The sequence below is a fragment of the Lathyrus oleraceus genome, chromosome 3 (genome assembly GCF_024323335.1).
Source record: "Lathyrus oleraceus cultivar Zhongwan6 chromosome 3, CAAS_Psat_ZW6_1.0, whole genome shotgun sequence".
Classification (NCBI taxonomy): Eukaryota; Viridiplantae; Streptophyta; class Magnoliopsida; order Fabales; family Fabaceae; genus Lathyrus; species Lathyrus oleraceus.
In genome coordinates, this window is record NC_066581.1 from 260,986,994 (window position 1) to 261,007,081 (window position 20,088).

The 20,088-nt window shown below is 32.0% G+C and overlaps 1 protein-coding gene and 1 long non-coding RNA gene across 2 annotated transcripts; both read left to right on the forward strand.

Annotated features, from left to right (window-relative positions):
* The first annotated feature begins 4,982 nt into the window (after positions 1-4,982).
* Positions 4,983-7,872, forward strand: LOC127126791 (pyrophosphate-energized vacuolar membrane proton pump 1). The gene is made up of 7 exons (XM_051055793.1): positions 4,983-5,023; positions 5,151-5,534; positions 5,646-5,732; positions 5,830-6,160; positions 6,260-6,670; positions 6,759-6,818; positions 7,496-7,872. Exons 1-7 carry the CDS (start codon positions 4,998-5,000, stop codon positions 7,658-7,660), a joined length of 1,464 nt encoding a protein of 487 aa, XP_050911750.1. The 5' UTR covers positions 4,983-4,997; the 3' UTR covers positions 7,661-7,872.
* Positions 7,873-16,434: 8,562 nt separating this feature from the next.
* LOC127126792 (uncharacterized) lies at positions 16,435-17,544 on the forward strand. Its single transcript, XR_007805086.1, has 3 exons — positions 16,435-16,574; positions 16,758-16,956; positions 17,199-17,544. It is a non-coding gene; the product is annotated as an uncharacterized LOC127126792 (long non-coding RNA).
* Positions 17,545-20,088: the final 2,544 nt, after the last annotated feature.

The following is a 20,088-nucleotide window of genomic DNA, read 5'->3' on the forward strand; positions in this document are numbered from 1 at the left end:
AGATATAATAAGATTAAAAATGACACTATTAGAGAGAGTGTTGGAATAACACCAACAAAAGATGGTGAAAAATAGATTTCAGTGGTTTGAATATGTTGAGAGAAAACACGTAAATTCTGTGATAAATAGAATAGATCACACGGAGAAATAATATTATTTTTTTTACTTTGAATTTCCGCGGCATATTTATCAATTGTTAAAATAAAATGGTTTTAAACTTTAATTTCTCAAAAAATTCTATTTTAAATCATGAATTTTCAAATTTTCACAATTCTCCCCTCTTATATATGGAGTCACATGTCCAACACCTAACAGATACGAGAGAAATATTTGTATATCATTTTGTTATTCAAAATATATTTTCTTAGCATTTTCATTTTATGTAAGCTTTAACACTTTTTTATTTGTTCTTTTATTGTTTTTTCTTTTTATTATCATTTAATCATTTGGTATTTTTTTTCAAAACAATTCATTTCCCCTAACTTTATTATTTGTAAACCCTTAAATTTTTAATCTTTTGAATTTGGGTAAGGGCTGTAATTTTTCAAGAACAATTTTTTTCATGTTTCGGCTAAAAATGACCGTCAAAGGATCACATATTCACAACGTAGGATTTTTATGGTTAAGTAGTTTTTCATTCATACCTTTGACCATATCCATGACATCATGAATATTAAATAATAGTAAGAATGATACAATCCATAAAAAAAAAAAGAATGATACAAAATTATCATAGTTATAATACTTATCTACTCTCATTTATATATGTAAAATATTTACAATCACCTCACTTGGTTTAGGCTTACGATTGACATGTCACAAACAAGTGGTAAAACTCAACTTTAAACAAGCAACTAATTTATTATCATGCTTTAATTTAAAGATAATCACAACACCAATCATAAATGAATCATTTTACAAAAATAAACCTTTTATCATGCCATTGTTCTTAACTTTATCATTAATCTATACTTTGTGATTCATATACATTTGGATTTTCAAACCATTTGAACCATCTGTGCACAAACAACAATTTCACAATATTCACAAATTTTCAAAATTTTCAAATTTTCAAACGAGTACTCATGTAAGGTATTTAATAAAATGATTTAAAATATCACATGTTTTAGAGTATAGACTCATATTTGATCTCATTTACATTTCACCTCGGTAGAAAAGCTTGACATGTCCTCAAGTTATCGAAAAAGAGCAGGTTCTGCAAAGAACCTCGCTAAGCCGGAGTTTTATCGCTAGGCGAGCGTGTAACAGCAAAACTTGCTTATCACATAGCAGATCTCGCCTATCGAGCTTCTTGTACTTCTACACAACCCACAAGTACTTGTTTACATTAACATAAAACACATACATTCAACATAAACATGATGTCCAAAAGATACTCAAGTGTTTTGGAAATTTGGTCATGCTCATATACTTAGTACAATAAGACCAACATGTCCGCGTTCTTTTTGTTCATGACATTGATAGCAAATGAAACTACAGAAAATCATACATTAATTGTTCAACCAGAAGTTAAATTAAACTAGAAAACAATAAAAGATAAATATGCCTCCAAATTTGGATACATGGTGCTGTAAGAGGAACCAGTAGTGATGGTGGTCCTCTTCTTATTCTTCGTCCCATGCAGTAGCGAGAAAAAAAATTCATTATCAAGCTTCGAAGTCAGGCAAAAATGGTAATGATCTGGTATATCCACGTTAGATGATTTGCATGATCCTATGATTAAGCTAGGAAAAACAAAATCATGTTTTGTTGATAACTCAGGATATTCCAATTTTTTTTTTATTAATATCACCCTCGCTATGTTAATTTGTTTTTATTTAAGGATGTACCATATTAGTTGAGCAGTATGAATAGTTGCAGTGGATGTATAATTCAGAGTAATGTTGTGAAGAATGAATGACATCCATATTTGAGACTAAATGAATATGTTGGATCTCTTGAAATAGACTGGCTTTCTATCTCGTTCTATCTCATAGATTTTCTCAGCATTACAAATATAAATGGCTATACGATTATAGTCCCAATTACCTTTTGATAACTATCAAGAAAAACGATCCAATCTTTAAGGATTGTCTTTAACATAAACATAAATGGAATCTCAATCAAAGGACACCATTTGACCCCTTACCCAAGATAAACAAAAGTATGCACAAATTTAAACATATATATAAACACAATACTTAAAATAATAAAAACTATCACAATGGATGAAAAAACTAACACCAGCCCCCGACAACGGCGATATTTTGTTGTTCATAGTATAAGTGTGAGTTTTATCATCTCTACGTGGACTGATTGTATTTCAAAGTTTGTTCAATAGTTTCTATCATTTTAAGAATGATTTATCAAAGGTTGTTTGTTTGTGAAATTTGAAATAACATAAAATAAGTTTAACTTTGGTGTTAACATTTGAGAAAATTTGTTGGGGTTAATTCCCATCGACCTATCCTCATGTATAGTTGTGAGCAGTAATATATGGTGACTTCTTGGTAAGTGTATCGATAATGTCGCAGTAATAAATAAGATCGAATCCACAAATATTTAATAAGACAATATTGTGTAATGCGTAGAAAATACTAAATTAGGGGGATTTTCGCGTTTTGAATGCGAAACTAAAATAAAGTGTTCTAACAAATTCACTAAAGCGGCCATGTTGTATATAAAATCCCCTATTTCTCCATGGTTGATGTTTGATGCCTTACATGAATAGTCTCATCACTATAATCCCACGGAGAATTAATAAAACCGCTATGACCAATCTCTTGTGATAGAGCTCACTAATCACTACTCGGAGCTTCATATCCCTAGTCCACTAGCGTAAACAGAATTAAGAGATGTAACAAAGCGTTAATTCACTAGCCAATATTCGGGGTTTCCTATCCCTAGTTAACCAGCGTAAACGTGACAATTTCCCTAGGTCAAACACATAGACCACTACTAGAATAAGTCATTTTAGCCTCCTAGTTTAGAGTCGGCCACCGACACGGACACTATTAGTGTCGGCTAAGCCTACACTAACGGACTCTATCTAGGTACACTTGTAAGACAAGTTATTTTTTTTATCAGTGTCGGCAAAACCGACACTACTTGTTATTTTATATTTGAAGAATGTTTGATTAATTTATTTAGAGTCGGTGAGACCGACTCTATCTAGTAGCATTATTTTTTAATTAGTATTTATTTACTTAGAGTCCGCTGAGCCGACTCTATTCTTATAACATATACAATTTCCATTGATTTATCTATAATATATATATATATATATATATTTAAGGTTTAAGTATTTTATTTATTAATTAGAGTCCGCTTGGCGGACTCAATGGAATTTTCTATTTCGTACCAAAAATCAGCTTATTTCCCTCTTTCCTTTTCCCTCGTCATTTTTCACTCTCCCTCCATTTCATTTCACAAAACGAAAACCCTAATCTGATTCTTCCTCTCTCTCTTCCGATTCTTCCTCTCACCGTCGCAGGCGTCACCACCGTAATCGCCGAGACCGCGACAAGGACTCCGTTAAGAACCGAAAAAAAACCAAGTCTCACTCCCACACCAAACGACGTCGCAAGCATCATCGCTAGTCTTCCGATTCTGATTCATATTCTTCATCCCCCTCTCTGATTACTTCAGGTTCCAATTCAATTCCTCACATAACGGACTACATGCTTATTCCCTTTTTAATTTTTATTTCTCGGTATATACATGATTTGTTTCCATATTCAATTTACTATCCATGAATTTTTATGTACAGACGTTCTCAAATGCTATGGAATACAGTTGAAGAAATAGTTTATTCAACCTTTTGTCTCTGTGTTTTGGTTACGGGTATGTTTGTATGTTTCCACTAATTTGAATTAATCAAATTTAGTTTAAAGTTCGTCTGTGTATTTGGTTCTGCCGTGAAGAAAATTGATTTTGATTGAATTGATTATGTAAAAGTAATTCTGGCTAAAAGTGATTTACAGTATGTTTTAGATAAATTGTTGCAAAAGTGAGTTGAGCTGTGTTAAGAAAGAAAAATCAGTTCTACATGATTTACAGTATGTTTTACAGTGATTTACAGTATGTTTTACAGTATGTTATAGAAAGAAAAATCAGTTCTACATGAGAGCAACCGAACATGTTAAAATCAATTTTGGGTGATCCAAATGTTATGGTATTGATCAATATGACACTCAAGGCTTAGGTCCTTAGATTCTGCAGCTAAATTTTATGTCATTATTTGGTAAATGATTCTTGGATTCGTATTTATGTGTGACAACTTCAGACATTTCAAGTTCCGTCTTTTTTGAGAAGAAAAGCCAACCCTAAAAATGTTGTTTCCATCATACTGGGAGGAGGTTCTGGTGTTCAACTTTTTCCTCTTACCAAACGAGCTGCTACACCAGCTGTGAGTTAACCAAACCATTGTTTTTGTTGACTCAAAATTCGAGAATTGTTTCATTCGGTAATGATACATAGTATTGTTTACATTTTTCAGGTTCCTGTTGGTGGATGCTACAGGCTTATAGACATTCCAATGAGCAACTGCATCAACAACGGGATCAACAAAGTATTTGTATTAACACAGTTCAACTCAGCATCCCTTAACCGTCATATCTCTCGCACCTATTTTGGAAATGGCATCAACTTTGGAGATGGATACGTAGAGGTATGTATCAAGAAATCGGCTGTTAATTGTGAATGGTGTATATCGTCATGTTTAATTTTTGAACCACTGAAAATAAAATAAAAATCCCTTGGAATGCATGTATTCTATTCTCTCCTAATACCCATTAGGAAGTTATCTGATTTTCTCCTAATACCCATTAGGAACTTATCAGCCATTCATTTTTGTCTAATATATGTTTTAATTTTCAGTGGTTGACGAGTTAATTATTTGCCTTATAGAAAATGGATCGTACTTGAAGAGATTTTTGATTGCTCTACTAGTGAAGCAGATAGAGGGCATTGATGAAGATAAGCGTGATGTGACGTGAATGAGGGTTCAAATAGAAACAAAAGGGTGAAGCAGAACTAAATTTTCTTTTCTTTCTAGTTTCTCTTTCTAGTTTTGCTGTTTTTTATATTGCTTTTGGTTTTTTGTTTATTTAGTTTTTTGCTTATGTCTCCTTGAACTCTTGTGTATTCAGGTTATTGCTGATAATGTTGGTGATAATGTTGGTGATATTGCCGGTATGGGATCCGATCTATTTGGTTCATATGCAGAGGCATCTTGTGCTGCCCTTGTTGTTGCTTCCATGCATCTCTTCTTTTGGGATAAATCATGAGTTCACTGCCATGTTGTTCCCTCTCATCATCAGTTCTGTGGGCCTCCTTGTTTGTTTTCTCACCACCTTATTTGCAACCGACTTTTTTGAGATCAAACTTGTAAAGGAAATTGAGCCAGCATTGAAAAAACAGCTTGTTATTTCAACAGTACTGATGACTGTTGGAATTGCAATTGTTAGTTGGATAGCACTCCCATCTACCTTCACCATCTTCAATTTTGGAGAGCAGAAAGTTGTCAAGAACTGGTTAGTTTCATAACACTTATTGTTAGGGTTTCAGTCTATTTACGAAATAATGATTTGAATCATAAATTTTGAACAGTCTTAGTACTTACTGGATTGATTTTGGCTTTGCAGGCAGCTATTCTTGTGTGTTTCTGTTGGTCTTTGGGCAGGGCTTATCATTGGATTTGTTACTGAATACTATACCAGCAATGCATACAGGTAAAAGCAATTCTGAATCATATTTTGCATTTTCATCTTCATTCATCTAATTGATTAAATATTAACAGGAGTTACATTTTCTTTCTGAATTTTGCAGCCCTGTGCAAGATGTTGCTGATTCCTGCAGGACTGGTGCTGCTACCAATGTTATCTTTGGTCTTGCCTTGGGATACAAGTCTGTTATCATTCCAATTTTTGCCATTGCAATTAGTATTTTTGTAAGTTTCAGTTTTGCTGCTATGTATGGTGTTGCTGTTGATGCACTTGGAATGTTGAGTACTATAGCAACCGGATTAGCCATCGATGCATATGGTCCAATCAGTGACAATGCCGGAGGTATTGCTGAGATGGCTGGAATGAGTCACAGAATTCGTGAGAGAACCGATGATCTTGATGCTGCAGGAAACACAACTGCTGCCATTGGAAAGGTTCAGTTTTCCTCTTTTTTTTTTCTTTTCTTTTCACCTAGTTCAATATATTCTATTATTCTAGTTAAGTTCTTGATGTATGTTGTAACTATGTTGTAGGGGTTTGCTATTGGTTCTGCCGCCCTTGTGTCTTTGGCCCTTTTTGGTGCCTTTGTGAGCCGTGCTGGTGTTACAACCGTCGATGTCCTGACTCCCAAGGTTTTCATCGGTCTGATTGTGGGCGCCATGCTCCCTTACTGGTTTTCTGCCATGACCATGAAGAGTGTCGGAAGTGCAGCATTGAAGATGGTTGAGGAAGTTCGCAGGCAATTCAACACGATTCCTGGATTGATGGAGGGAACTGCGAAACCTGACTATGCCACATGTGTGACAATCTTCACCGACGCTTCCATCAAAGAAATGATCCCACCTGGTGCCCTTGTTATGCTAACACCCCTTATTGTTGGGATCTTTTTTGGTGTTGAAACACTTTCTGGTGTCCTTGCCGGATCATTGGTTTCTGGTGTACAGGTAATTAATGTTTGGTACCCACTGTCTGCTGCTTGTAATACAATCAATATTAATTCATGATGCAATGTGGTTGTTGTGTTGATTACAGATTGCCATCTCTGCATCCAACACTGGCGGTGCTTGGGATAATGCCAAGAAGTACATCGAGGTAAAATACTATTTTACTAAATAGATTGAGCTGTATGATACTATTTTTGATAGAAGTATTTGGAGTTTCTATCTCCTTCCATCAACCAAGAGCTTTTAGCTCTCTGACTCCACCTTATTTGGAGGTTGATATTAATTATAGTATCGTTAAACATATTAGTAGTTTTAAAATATATATGTTTACCCCTTTATTTTTCAGAAGCAGACTTAATCAAATTAAACTCTCCAAAAAGGATCTAGTTATCCATTTTTATAGTCTAATGTAAGTTAGATATAATAGCACAAGTCCTATGTTTATCAACATGCTTAGAGTGACCATAGAAAGCTGTAATTCTACAGTCAGGACTGCTATCAGTTTGAAAAGGAAAGTTCTGTTGAAAATGAAATTCCTGCTGTGCTGTTTGATATCAGTTTGAAATTCCTGCTATCAGTTTGAAAAGGAAAGTTCTGTTGAAAATGAAATTCCTGCTGTGCTGTTGTTGCTGCTTTTATATGGATAGATATATATTAACTAATGTATATAATTACTGTACTTTTATGATAAAGTGAGCCTGTACTTTTATAATTACTGTATATATTAACTAATGCATTGTCACTTTATATGGATAAATATATATTAACTAATGTTTAAGATTATCTAACGACACTTTCCATTCTTCAATTGGTTTATTTTGTAAGGAACATCCCACGTCTTTAATCAATTTAGGCACACCTTCACATTCAAAAGCAACTTCACGAAGCAATGCGAGCTGCTACCGAGGCTGCAAAAGCTGCTACCGAGACTGCACAAAGGATGGAGAGGGAGATGAATGCTTGGAAGGAATTTATGATGAAGAAATTTGACACTTCAACTTTTGTATCACATTCTCATCATTATGATGACGATTTGGATGATCAATCATTAGATGAAGATTGATCTTGTACTTTTAGTAGAACGAATTAATCTCGGATGTGATTACTTTTTGTGTATGTTTTTTGAAAGTTAATGTGGGTAGAACTTTTGTAGTTACTTTCACGAATGTTTAAAATTGTTTCCAAATGTTTTACCATAAATATGATATTGTGGATTGAAAAAATTTGTTCGAGTGAGGTTGTCATGTTGCAACCCGTTATTGTCCTTTTTTGTTGACTTTAGAGTCGGTGTATGCAAGGCTAAATATTATTATAGACTTTTCTATGTTGACTTTAGGGTCGGTGACACGGACGCTATCTGTTGACTTTTTTTGTTGACTTTAGAGTCGGACAGGCAAACGCTAAACATAATATTGACTTTTCATGGTTTTGAAACAACATAGCGTCGGTTCAATTAGTGTCCGCTTTAGCCTCCGTCTCCCCGAGGCTACGTAGCCTCGGTGTATCTTTAGCCGACGTTACACAGTAGCTTCGCAACTTTTATTCAAGGCCCGACACCGACGCTAAACCGACGCTAACCACATATTAGTGTCTGTTTTTTCACCGTTAGCGTCTGTAAATGGCCGACGCTAATAACAGTTTTTCTAGTAGTGGACTAATGGTCAATATTCTCTATGTATCCAAAATCCGATTAAAATAGTATCTCACATAAAAAGCATTTCGAACAAGAAACAATTGAATAGAATTATAGATCAAAAATTTCATGCAAAGTAAAATCAACATAGTGTCCAACAATATTGAAACAGGTTCATCAAAACACAAACTAACCTAGAGAGAACTAGCTACTCATAATTGAAATTATAATACCAAATATTAATAAGAGATTTGCATGAGAAGTCCCTTGAAGAATTGTCCTCCAATGAATTCAAATGCTCTCAAAATATACCTCCTGGTGTTGTAAATCGTCACTTTTCGTAAAAAGTTGCAGAAGCCTTGAAAAATTATCAAAATTCCGCTTTTAAAGCAGTCAAAACACGTCAGATCGAAAAGCCCAAAAAACATCCATCGCGCATGATACTTTTTCACCGCGCACGTGATTTGAATACGCTGCATCATGCATGCGATCCTTTCCATCACGCGCATGATTATTCCATAATGTGTATATTTATTTTAACTTCATTTTGCAAAAACTCCCGCGTCAAAACGAGTTGCGGAACTCCAGATATGATCAATTTACTGGACAAACGTCAAGATGTAAATTGTGCTGAAAATTGCTCGTTTCTTCACAATTTCTTCCAAATTTCTTGGCTTTACTCTGTTTCTTCGACTTCTTCATTTTCTTCATACTTCTTCATATTTAACTCATTTTTAACTTGAGATTTTATCGAATTCATCGTAAATACTCATAAAAATCATGTAATGACAAACTGTCATTACAGTCCCAAACTTAATATGTTGCTTGTCCTCAAGTAACTCGCCTGAAACGATATATTTCAACCATAAAAATAAATTGCAATAGTAACAAATGAACATCACCAATTGTGTTACCTGATCATCATTCCATTTTCCGACTTCAATCGAATAAATTTAGAAAAGTTCTTCCAACACAACAAATACTCAACCTGTCTCTCAGCTCAATAATTTTTCACTCGAATTGACAGAGTAACCACAAAATAACGTACAAAAATATATTACCATGAGTTTTTAAAATTTCTAATAAAACCAATCAAAATCATCTAAACACACACTTTTGGAGGTCTTTCAAGGTTATAATGTGACTTATGTTAGTGTAAGATAATTTGGGATAATAGACTTAAACCTTTGGAGTTAGGTACCTAATTTTCCTTATTTTAACATATTCCTTTTCATATAAACTCGTACTTAATTATTTTGGTACTAGAGATTAACATTTTATGGTCCTAAACATTGTTTTTCTCATTTTTTTTTGAAGAAATTGCTTTGACTTCTTGATTTTTCTCTTTTTTATTTTTGAAATTTTGACCAAAATCTCTAGTACACCAACTCCAAACTTAAGCTTTACTCACTTCCAAAAGCAACCCCAAACTTATTCTTTTGCATATGACCAAGAAACTGAATTTTCTACCTAACTCCAAAGAGAGGGTGGAAAAATTTATCTTTCAAGTCAATTGGCTAATAGATGTGACTATGTCACTGAAAGAAAGGGCTTAGGTTCAAAGTGGTTAGCAAAGGATATAAACATGATATACATGTTAGTTTGAAAAGGCTCAGAGTTTACCATAAACAAATGCTTCAGTGTGTATTTATCAAACCAATAGATTAAAGCAGAAATAATGCAAATTCTAGAAAATAGCAATTGTATTAATACTCTCATAAGAAGAAAAAGTAAACAATGAAATATTTGGATCAAATCATACTAGTTGAGGTATCTGGAGATTAAGCACAAGGTAGTTGGTTGTTCCTTTCTTCCTTAACTCTCAATCCGCAAGGAACTTTCCTGCTGATCACCTTTGTTTTTTTATGATGCTTATGGTTCATCTGTTCACTGCTAAAATTACAATTTTGTAAATCTGAAAGAAACAACAGTAACAAACTTGTTTATTAAAGACAAACATAAATTTATTGGTACAAAGGGGAACAAAGTATTATAGCTAATACTCTAGATTGACCTGAGAGATTAACTTGTTGGACGTAAAAGAAAATCGCATAAATTAATATAAATTTAGAAAACTCCAAATTAACATGTCATTGGAGCGGAAAAAGTCTTGCATGATGTTGTTGAAGGCTTGGTTCTGTTTGATACATTCTTCCCCCGTCTGATTGATAGTGATGCTCAAGAGAAGCGACATCAATTTGGACCCATTGCCTGAAATAATAACAACAACACTAAAAGTGCAAAGAGATTAGAAAAAAAAATAGGACTAGAGATAATTTTTAGTCTCTCTTTCTTCTTTCATCTATTTATTCTCTTTTATCAGACTTGTTGCTAGGTGTATGATTATTCTTTTATTGAAGATCTTGTAGTTGGACATCTACGTCTAAATGAATTGTTGTATTTAGAGCTTCATCCAAAACTATATAATCTTCATATTGCATTCTTGTTCTTTTCCCACATATAATTTTTACCTCCGCTTCTTTTATTCTTACTTATATTTCTTTATCAGATGATGTGCACTTTTCTCCATCTTTCTATTTTTCAATTCCTCCTCATTAAATACCTCACATTCCTGTTTGAATTTTCTTTCAATTTCCTTATCTTTGGAACTATCTAAATTTTCCCACCGAACTCCCTAATATAGCTCAGTTTTAATGCTAATTGGCTAGATACTAGACCAAGTTGCATAGCTAAGTTCTCGAAGGATATTTCCATGTCCCTTTGTAAGGCTTATTCCTGCTTGTTGATTTTTCAGAAATTTATTTGAGTAATCTTTATGAATTGAGTCAAGGTTTCTTCAACTCCTCCTTCATCGAATACCTCACATTCTTGTTTGACTTCTCTTTCAATTTTCTTATCTCTTGGACTATCTAACATATTTTCATAGAATACCCACTAGATCTCAATTTTAATGCTAATTGGCTAGATACTTGACCAAGTTGCATCTCTAAATTCTCAAAGGATGTTTCCATGTTACTTCACACGGTTTCTTGATGCCTGTTGATTTTCTCGAAATTGAGTTAAGTCATCTTTATAAACTGAGTCAGGGTTTCTTCAAGTTGAGATGATGGATCCTCTTCCCATGAATGATCAATGTTGATGTAAGGTTCTAGCTCTGAATAATTTCTAGCATTTTCCAGAATGGGCGATTTTGTTGCAAGCTCCTTTGAATAAGCTTCAAACTTTGTCAAGATAGCATAGAGGTCATCTTGCATGTCTGTCTTGACCTCGCCTACATAACTAAAAGAAGAATACCTTAGTAGCATTGCACTAGATAAAAAAATATTTTAAACAAAATTAAAACTAAAAAGAGAAAGAATAGGAAATAAAATTTAAGAAAAAACATAAAAAAACTAATTACAAAAAAAATATTTACAATTGAAAACAAAAATAAAAATAAAAAAACAAAATTAAACGTTTCACAAGTGTCGCCTTGTTGAAATTATCAACAGTCCCCGACAACGGCGCCAAAAACTTGGTGACTCGGCAAATGTACCGATAATATCACAATAATAAAATAGATCGAATCTACAAGGACTGATATTTAACAAGACAATATTGTGTAGTGCGTAGAAACTACTAAATTTAGGGGGGTTTTCGAGTTTTGAATGTGAATATAAAATAAAGTGTTCTAACAAATTCACTAAAGCGGTCAGGTTGTGCATAAAATCCCCTATTTCTCCATGGTTGATGTTTGATCTCTTACATGAATAGTCTCATCACTATAATCCCACGACGAATTAACAAAACCGCTATGACCAATTCCTTGTGATATAACTCACTAATCACCATTCTGAGCTTCCTATCCCTAGTCCACTAGCGTAAGCAGGATTAGGAGATGCAACAAACAATTAATTCACTAGCCATTACTAGGGATTTCTATCCCTAGTTAACCAACATAAACATGACAATTGCCATAGGTCTAACACATAGACTAATGGTAAGTATTCCCTGTGTGCCCAAAATCAGATTAAAAGAGCATCTCACATAAAAATCATTATGGACCAGAAACCATTGAATAAAATTATAGATCAAAGATTTCATGCAAAGTAAAATCAATATATTTCCCCATAATATTGAAACAGGTTCATCAAAACACAACCTAACCTAGAGAGAATCAACTACTCATAATTGAAATTACAAAACCAAATATTAATAAGAGGTTTGCATAAGAATTCCCTTGAAGAATTAGCCTCCAATGACTTCAAATACTCTCTAAATATGTTTTATGGTGTTGTAAATCGTCACTTTTCTTGTAAAGTCGCAAAACCCTTGAAAAAAAATACAAAAATTCTGCTTTTAAAGCAGTCAAAATGCGTCAGAAAACCCCAGAAAAAAGCCCATCACACGCGTATACTTTTCCATTGTGCACATGATTTTGAACACAATGCCTCTCACGCGTGATTATTCCTGAATGTGGATATTTCTTTTAGCTTCATTTTGCAAAATCCCCCGCATCAAAACGAGTCATAGAACTCCAAATATGATGAATTTACTGGACAAACGTTAAAATGTAAATTATGCTTAAAATTGCTCGTTTCTTCACAATTTCTTTCCCATTTCTTGGCTTTTCTATGTTTCTTCGAATTCTTCGTTTTTTCATACTTCTTCATATTTAGCTCATCTTTAACTTGATGTTTCATCGAATTCATCGCAAATACTCATAAAAACCATGTAATGACAAACTGTCATCAATATACAATTATAATCATCTATTAAGATCCATCCATCGCTTTGCATCGTAACTCATATCATAGTTAACAACTTGAGATCAATAGTATTGCTTAATAGACGATTTCTCAACCTATTAAGCAATACGATATCCTTAAGCTTCAATAGTTTATATAGATACAAAACCTACATTTATCTCTAGAGTTTAGCATTTAGTAGACGAAACTTAGATCTAGTAATGACAAGTACCTTTTGAATATCGAGTCAAATCATGAAAACATGTTTTAGGTAGATAATATAAAGTAAGAATTACGAATGAAGAATTCATCAATATTAAAGCATAAGAAGAATTACATAGAACACTATGATTATAACTGATACATAAACATTAGGAATACTACATCTAACCCTAACAAAAGAGTAATAGTTATTTACTCTTACTCATTGTAACTTTACAATTAATACCTAGAAGGAGAACATTGAAAAACATTTGTGACAATTCCTCGGACATCACTTTTCCCCCTTAATCTTCTTGACCTTTCTTCTCATGTTATGTTTTTTGGTATAAGATGGATTTCTCTCATTCTCTACCAAGAAAAACACTAAGTTCTCCTTCTACACTGGCTGGCACCCCTATTTACAAGGTTAAGATATGGAATTCTCACTAAGCAAGGCATGTTGCTCGTTTAGCACGCCTACTTTCTTCTCCATTAAGTAATGACAGCTCATTTGCAAGTGGTCTTTGCCACATGCACCTAGCTTAACGCGCATCCTAATCGCTTAGCGATAAAACCCTTACTTTCCTCTGAAGTAACTTAACCAAGAAGTAATGAACCGCCATAACTCACTTAGCGAGTTTGATACCGTGCTTAGCGAGATTTGTTGCTTAATCTTGAAGTTACTTGTCTCTGAAGTCCTGTCTTCCAGCCATTGATTGCTTAACGATCCATTGTTCTTGGCTTAGCGAGCTTTGATGGCTGGAAGATGCTTTTTGGCTATTTTTTTTTTGTGTTTCCTTGGTTTTTTTACATATACTTAGTGAATAAAGATTTCAAAAGTTCATCCATGCGTTTTATCTAGTTGACTGATAAATTGAGGATTTTCTCATTGATTACTTACGAAATAAGCTAATAAGTCTCTCAAGAGCAATTTGTACTGAGAATTCATTGCAATCCAAGTTTATTATTTGATTTTATATATTGTTCATTATGCTCATGCCTTTATCAAATATCATGTATGCTCTTGTTATAGTTATGTATGAGAGATCAACAAGGATTTAAAATCATGAGGACTATCCATTGCTAGACCTCATGTAGGCTCTCTGTGAATTTTATTACGAGAAATACTTTGATTGTATTGATTTTCTATTTTTAATGCATATATTCCTATAAAAGGAGAGATATCATCATATATCAATCACATATTGAAAGGATGTGAATTGATATTTGAATTAGAAATACTAAACTGTAATGTCGCAAACTTAATTAAGAAAGTTCAAATTTTAAAATAAATTTACCTAAATCGATCTTAAATGAAGATATTACGCTTATGAAAGTAGGTAGTTTCTTAGTTTGGAACATGATAAAACATCGAATAAAGTAAGTATTATCCATTTTTTTTCTTCATTTATACAAAATTACTATATCTCAAATAGATAGAATTGACAACCTGCATGAGAGTTTAGGATATGAATCATAATCCTAAATTCTTTTTTAAAATTCAAGTTTAAATCAAATAAAATTCCTAAAACAATATTAATGATCATCTTATGTAAACATAGGGATAATATAATTTGGTAATTAAAATGGTCTAGGAGAAACAATAACTAGGAAGCCTATTAATGTATGAGAATGTTAGGAGTTTTATATAATAGTTCATAAGGATATTTACACTTTAAAATATGACTAGGAAGCCTATTAATAATATGGATAATATTTTGAATGCTGAAATGCCACAAATTTAAAGGAGACTTAACAATATTTATGATATGTTAGGTGTCTCCTTTCATCCGTCCCATTTTGTTGAAGGGTTCATCACATGATCTTTGAACAATAATTCATTTAGAAACAAAACTATAATCAATTATAATATGTAAAGCACTTTAATCTTATATTAAACCGAGATTCTAGATAACTAAGTAAAATTTATAACTCAATGTAGCCTTATTTTTAGTTTTGAGAAAATTAATCTAAGTAAATCTAGGATAATCACGGATTATAAATTATTTATGGACCATAATGGAAGTTGTAAATAAATTTTCAGACAAATTAATATGTAAAATTTCAAAAACAGAGCATATGAAACACTATGACTATAAGAAAAATGTAACATTAATTTCTTAGCAAAGTGACGAGACACTACAAGAAAATTGATTTTTGGTGACACTCATAATTTATCACTAAAAGTTAAATATCTGTAGGTAAAAATTTGCAAAAATTTTAGTGACACCCGCCTTTAAGGTTAACTATATTGGTACGGTGTGACGTTAAATTGAATGTCATTGTATTTCTAGTTACACAAAGTCTTACCTACAATTACAATGACTGTTTCATTATATACATATTATCCTAATTTTATAAATATTAAAAATTATGCCTATGATTTTTGTAGGTGTTTAAATTTTAGTTTATAAATATAAATATTATTTTTAAAATACAATAAATTTTAAAATTTATTTTAATATTATTATTAAAAATAAAATTATTCATTAAGAATATTTTTCAATACATTTTCAATGATAAAACTAATTTTTATTAAATTCATACATTACATTTTATATTATATTAGGTAAATTAGAACTACTTACAAAAAAAAAATTATATACTTAAAAGTTTAAATCCAACTTTCATGTTTTTATTTTCAAGATTCTTACAATCCGGACTTAGCAATTTTTTTTATAGTCTCAGCATGTAAGTTATTGGAATAGAATGAACATTTAAATGTTAAGTTGGAGATTTTGAACTTATGAAAACCATCTTTCATTTAATTGTAATATCTACGCTCATAGTATTCTAAATCAGATTAACGAGTACATTCAGATTTTCGGTATATCTAAAAACGATAATAATAAAATCATCTTCAAAGAAAGAGCAACACAAATAACTAAATATAATGACTAAAAAATACATGATTTGATTATTACCTTCATAAGAGATAATGATATATGAAAAGTTAGAGCATGCATTTAGTGCTTACACTTTTGTCGAGAGTGTTGACGGTGAGAGTTTCATCTTGAGAGATCAATACTCGATTACCAATCACCCCACTCACACAGAAAACTTTGTTCTTAAAAAAGATCTTGACCAATAATCATCTATAGGATAAGCCACAGTTATAGGACAAAATGACAGTACAAAAACCAACTATATATTATGTTGCAACGAATGTCCAAACAGATCCAAATTTTTACGTGTCAATGTATCTAATCCACGTCCACACTTGTCAAATCTTGTAATATGAAGCATATTTACCGTGTCAGATTCTCAGAACACTCCAGCTCCATCTCCAAGATCTACTACAACAAAGAAGTTGGTCTCTCCCCTACGGTGTCTTTCCTTGAAAGGGTTTGAAGAACCAGATGATGTGCTCCTAATATACGAGGTAAATTTTCTGTAAATTGACTACTCTCAATTGGGCTGCCATGGATGTTGATTATGTTATATGTACAAAAATACTTTATTGGTCATTTTGTTCGTCAGAAAATGTAATGTAATGTAATTATGCATTTCGTTTATGATGTTTATGCTTGTATGACTAAGTGATCATGTTATTGAATCGATTCAGGTTCAGATAAAGAATTAACAGATGATTCAGATATGAGAGTTCTTGCTCCAAATCTGATCAGGATAATTGAAAACTCTATCCTTTCTTTCCACCTTTTCCTAAAAAGGGACAAGAAAAGTCAAGTGGTGTTATCAACCTGTTTGGAAATCAGAACTAGCTTGCAACTCCTCTACAACAGATCCAGTCTAATATTAAGAAGGTAAATTCTGATCCTTTTACCTTGCAGTTTCTTTAGGAAATGGTGTTCCTAGGTTTAGGGCTTAGATTATTCTGTATATTTTTAGCTGACAATTAATTGACCATGAAATGGTGTTCTTAGGATTTAGGGCTTAGTTGAGAATCATGGATTACGAAAAATAAAAATTTACTAAATAGAGTTATTTGACAATATTGAAGTTAACTTATTGTGTCTCACTCTATCTTTCCACTTTTTTTTTTTAGAAATGTGACAATCGACAATGATAAACTTTTCACTAGCAAGCCAAGAAGCTTCTGGAACATTATAAGCCTACCATGTCAAACTGAAAGCCAAACTTTATGATTATTCACATCTGAGAGTGCTGTAAAGAGTATGTTGGTTAGTCCACAAGTTAACAACCGAGTTGCATTCAAGCTATTGGCTTGATCGTTTATCTCATGAGAGTGACAACAACATAACACATATAATATGAAATTCACGATCTGAATCTTCATCATGTGATTGTTCTTGGTACCATGTTTCACTATTGGAGAATATTTGATATTCTGTAAAAATATTTGGTTGAATGAATGAAGTGGTTTTATGTTACTTTGACAACTTATTTATCATAAAAACAGAAAAAACATATTTTACCTCTGAAATGTGAGCGAATTTTTATTTACTTCCTCATAATAAAAAAACTATAAAAAAATTTAAATTTTTTTAAAGAATAAAATAAAATCTATGTGGATTTAAAAATAAATAAATTAAATAACACATAGACAAACCACGTCAGCAAATAGTGCATTCAAAGACCATAGACAAAGAATCTTCACATTATAAGGGGATACAAAAATATTCTTTTATACGGGTGTACACTAAATCTCGCTTATATTAAGGGGGTTTCGTATATATATATATATATATATATATATATATATATATATATATATATATATATATATATAATATATATATATATATATATATATATATATATATATATATATATATATATATATATATATATATATACGAAACCCTCTGTAATATAAGCGAGATTTAGTGTACACCCGTATAAAAGAATATTGACACCAATGTGTCAAGCTTAGTAACATGACACCTCCGATAACTATTTATCGCATATTCATATAATAAAATCCACCGTTGAATTGAAAACTATTATCAAATAGATCATGTCTATAAAATTTAATATCAATCGGAAATCATTTGACATGTTACGAGATACATAAGAACTAACGTTTTACAAGACTTCATGAAAATCGTTAATTTGTATCATTCTCTTTAATATATCAAATGATTTTTGATTGATGTGAAATTTTGTAGGCGTGATCTATATGATAATAGTTTTCAATTCAGTGGTGGATTATGTTATACAAACATAGAGTGAAGAGTTATCAGTGGTGTAATGTTACTAAGTTTGACACCTTAATGTCATTTGATCATCTCTCTCTCTCTCTCTCTCTCTCTCTCTCTCTATATATATATATATATATATATATATATATATATATATATATATATATATATATATATATTGTATGAGAATGGAGTTAGAATACGTGTTATTCCATATAAATATGTTTAGTATGTTGTTGTCATGAAATTTAGTTTACTGATGTAGCAGGATAGATAGTAGAGGTTGGACTACAAGTCAAGGATTTTAAAGTTGGTGACAAAGTTATTGCAAAAATCACACATCGAGTACTCATATTATTTTTTCACTATCTTAATTTACCGTTTTTCATTTCTTTGTGAATTGCAACACAATTTCATGATTGGAGGGATTTTCTAATTTTTAGTATATGCTAGTTTAATAACATGTACTAAGGGACATATCTAGAAAATCCGCGAGTGTATGGTTCTTGATAATGGAAGCTTTTTATGATTTGCTTGTTACTAAATAATTTGCATTTATTTAGTTAAATTAGTTTTCTATTTATGAAATATGAATGATTAAATTGACTGTGATATTTGTTGAGGACTTGTATTGACTGATTCAGGATTTCTAGAGGATTTATGATAATTACTATCATTTCTATTATAAGAATGAACAAATTTATGTTTATTAAGATTCATTTGACAATTTAGTCGTGTTTAGTTGAATGGCCTGATTATAGAAAACTTGTCTAATGACACTTACACTCTGGATTCTAGATGCTTGTTGCAATTGCTCATCACTTGATTTGAATTCAATCAGGAACTACTATGCCATACATGCTCTGAATTATTGTTTTCTGATGTTTCAGGATTCTGGTTTCTCAGGCTTTAAAGGTGGTCTACTATTGAGGTCTGTTATGTCTTTGAGATCTCAGCTACTTATGGTGTCTCTCTTTCCAAAGTTGATTCTTTCATACTTACAATGCAAAATTGTATACATCCTTTAATGATGTTTGATTGTAATATTTAACTTTTAGTAGACTTCTACCTACAAATATTTGAATTCTACCTACAAATATTTGACTTTTAGTGTCAAACTGAGAGTTGCCAAAGAGGGATGTTACTAAACGCTTTGTAGACTTCTACCTATAAATATTTGACTTTTAGTGACAAACTGCGAGTGTCACAAAAAGTCAGTTTCTCTTAGTGTAAATAGAGATTATAAGCTTGTGGCTAAATACAACATTCAAGAAAATAAGATACAACTGGGTGTTAAGTGAATGTAGTTAACCATAAAGTACATGTTTTGATCAAGTTGTTTCAATCAATTTCATTTAGAATTGTTGCATAATGTTAGAATTAATTCATTTTCAATAACTTGTAGATAAAGTTTGTTAGATGGTATTTTAGTATTTCTACTTAAGTCTCACTTGTATTTAAGCAAGTGAGTGGTGTGAACAATAATATAATTATCCTTCTTTTATAGTATGCATAGTGTAGCAGATCAATGTGTGTGTGTGTGTGTGCCTTTGCTGTAACCGTTTTAGAGTAGTGGAAGTTTGTTATTATTCTCTCTTCTCCCTCTTATTTACACTGTTCATCTTTATCACCTTATGCACCAACAATTGGTATCTAGATTCCAGTTCAGATTCACAGGGAAACACCATGAGAAACACGAGTGAAATGGTGAGACGTCGTGTGATTGATTTATGTTCGGAGAATTCATGTTGATTTTCTGATCAGAATCGTAAC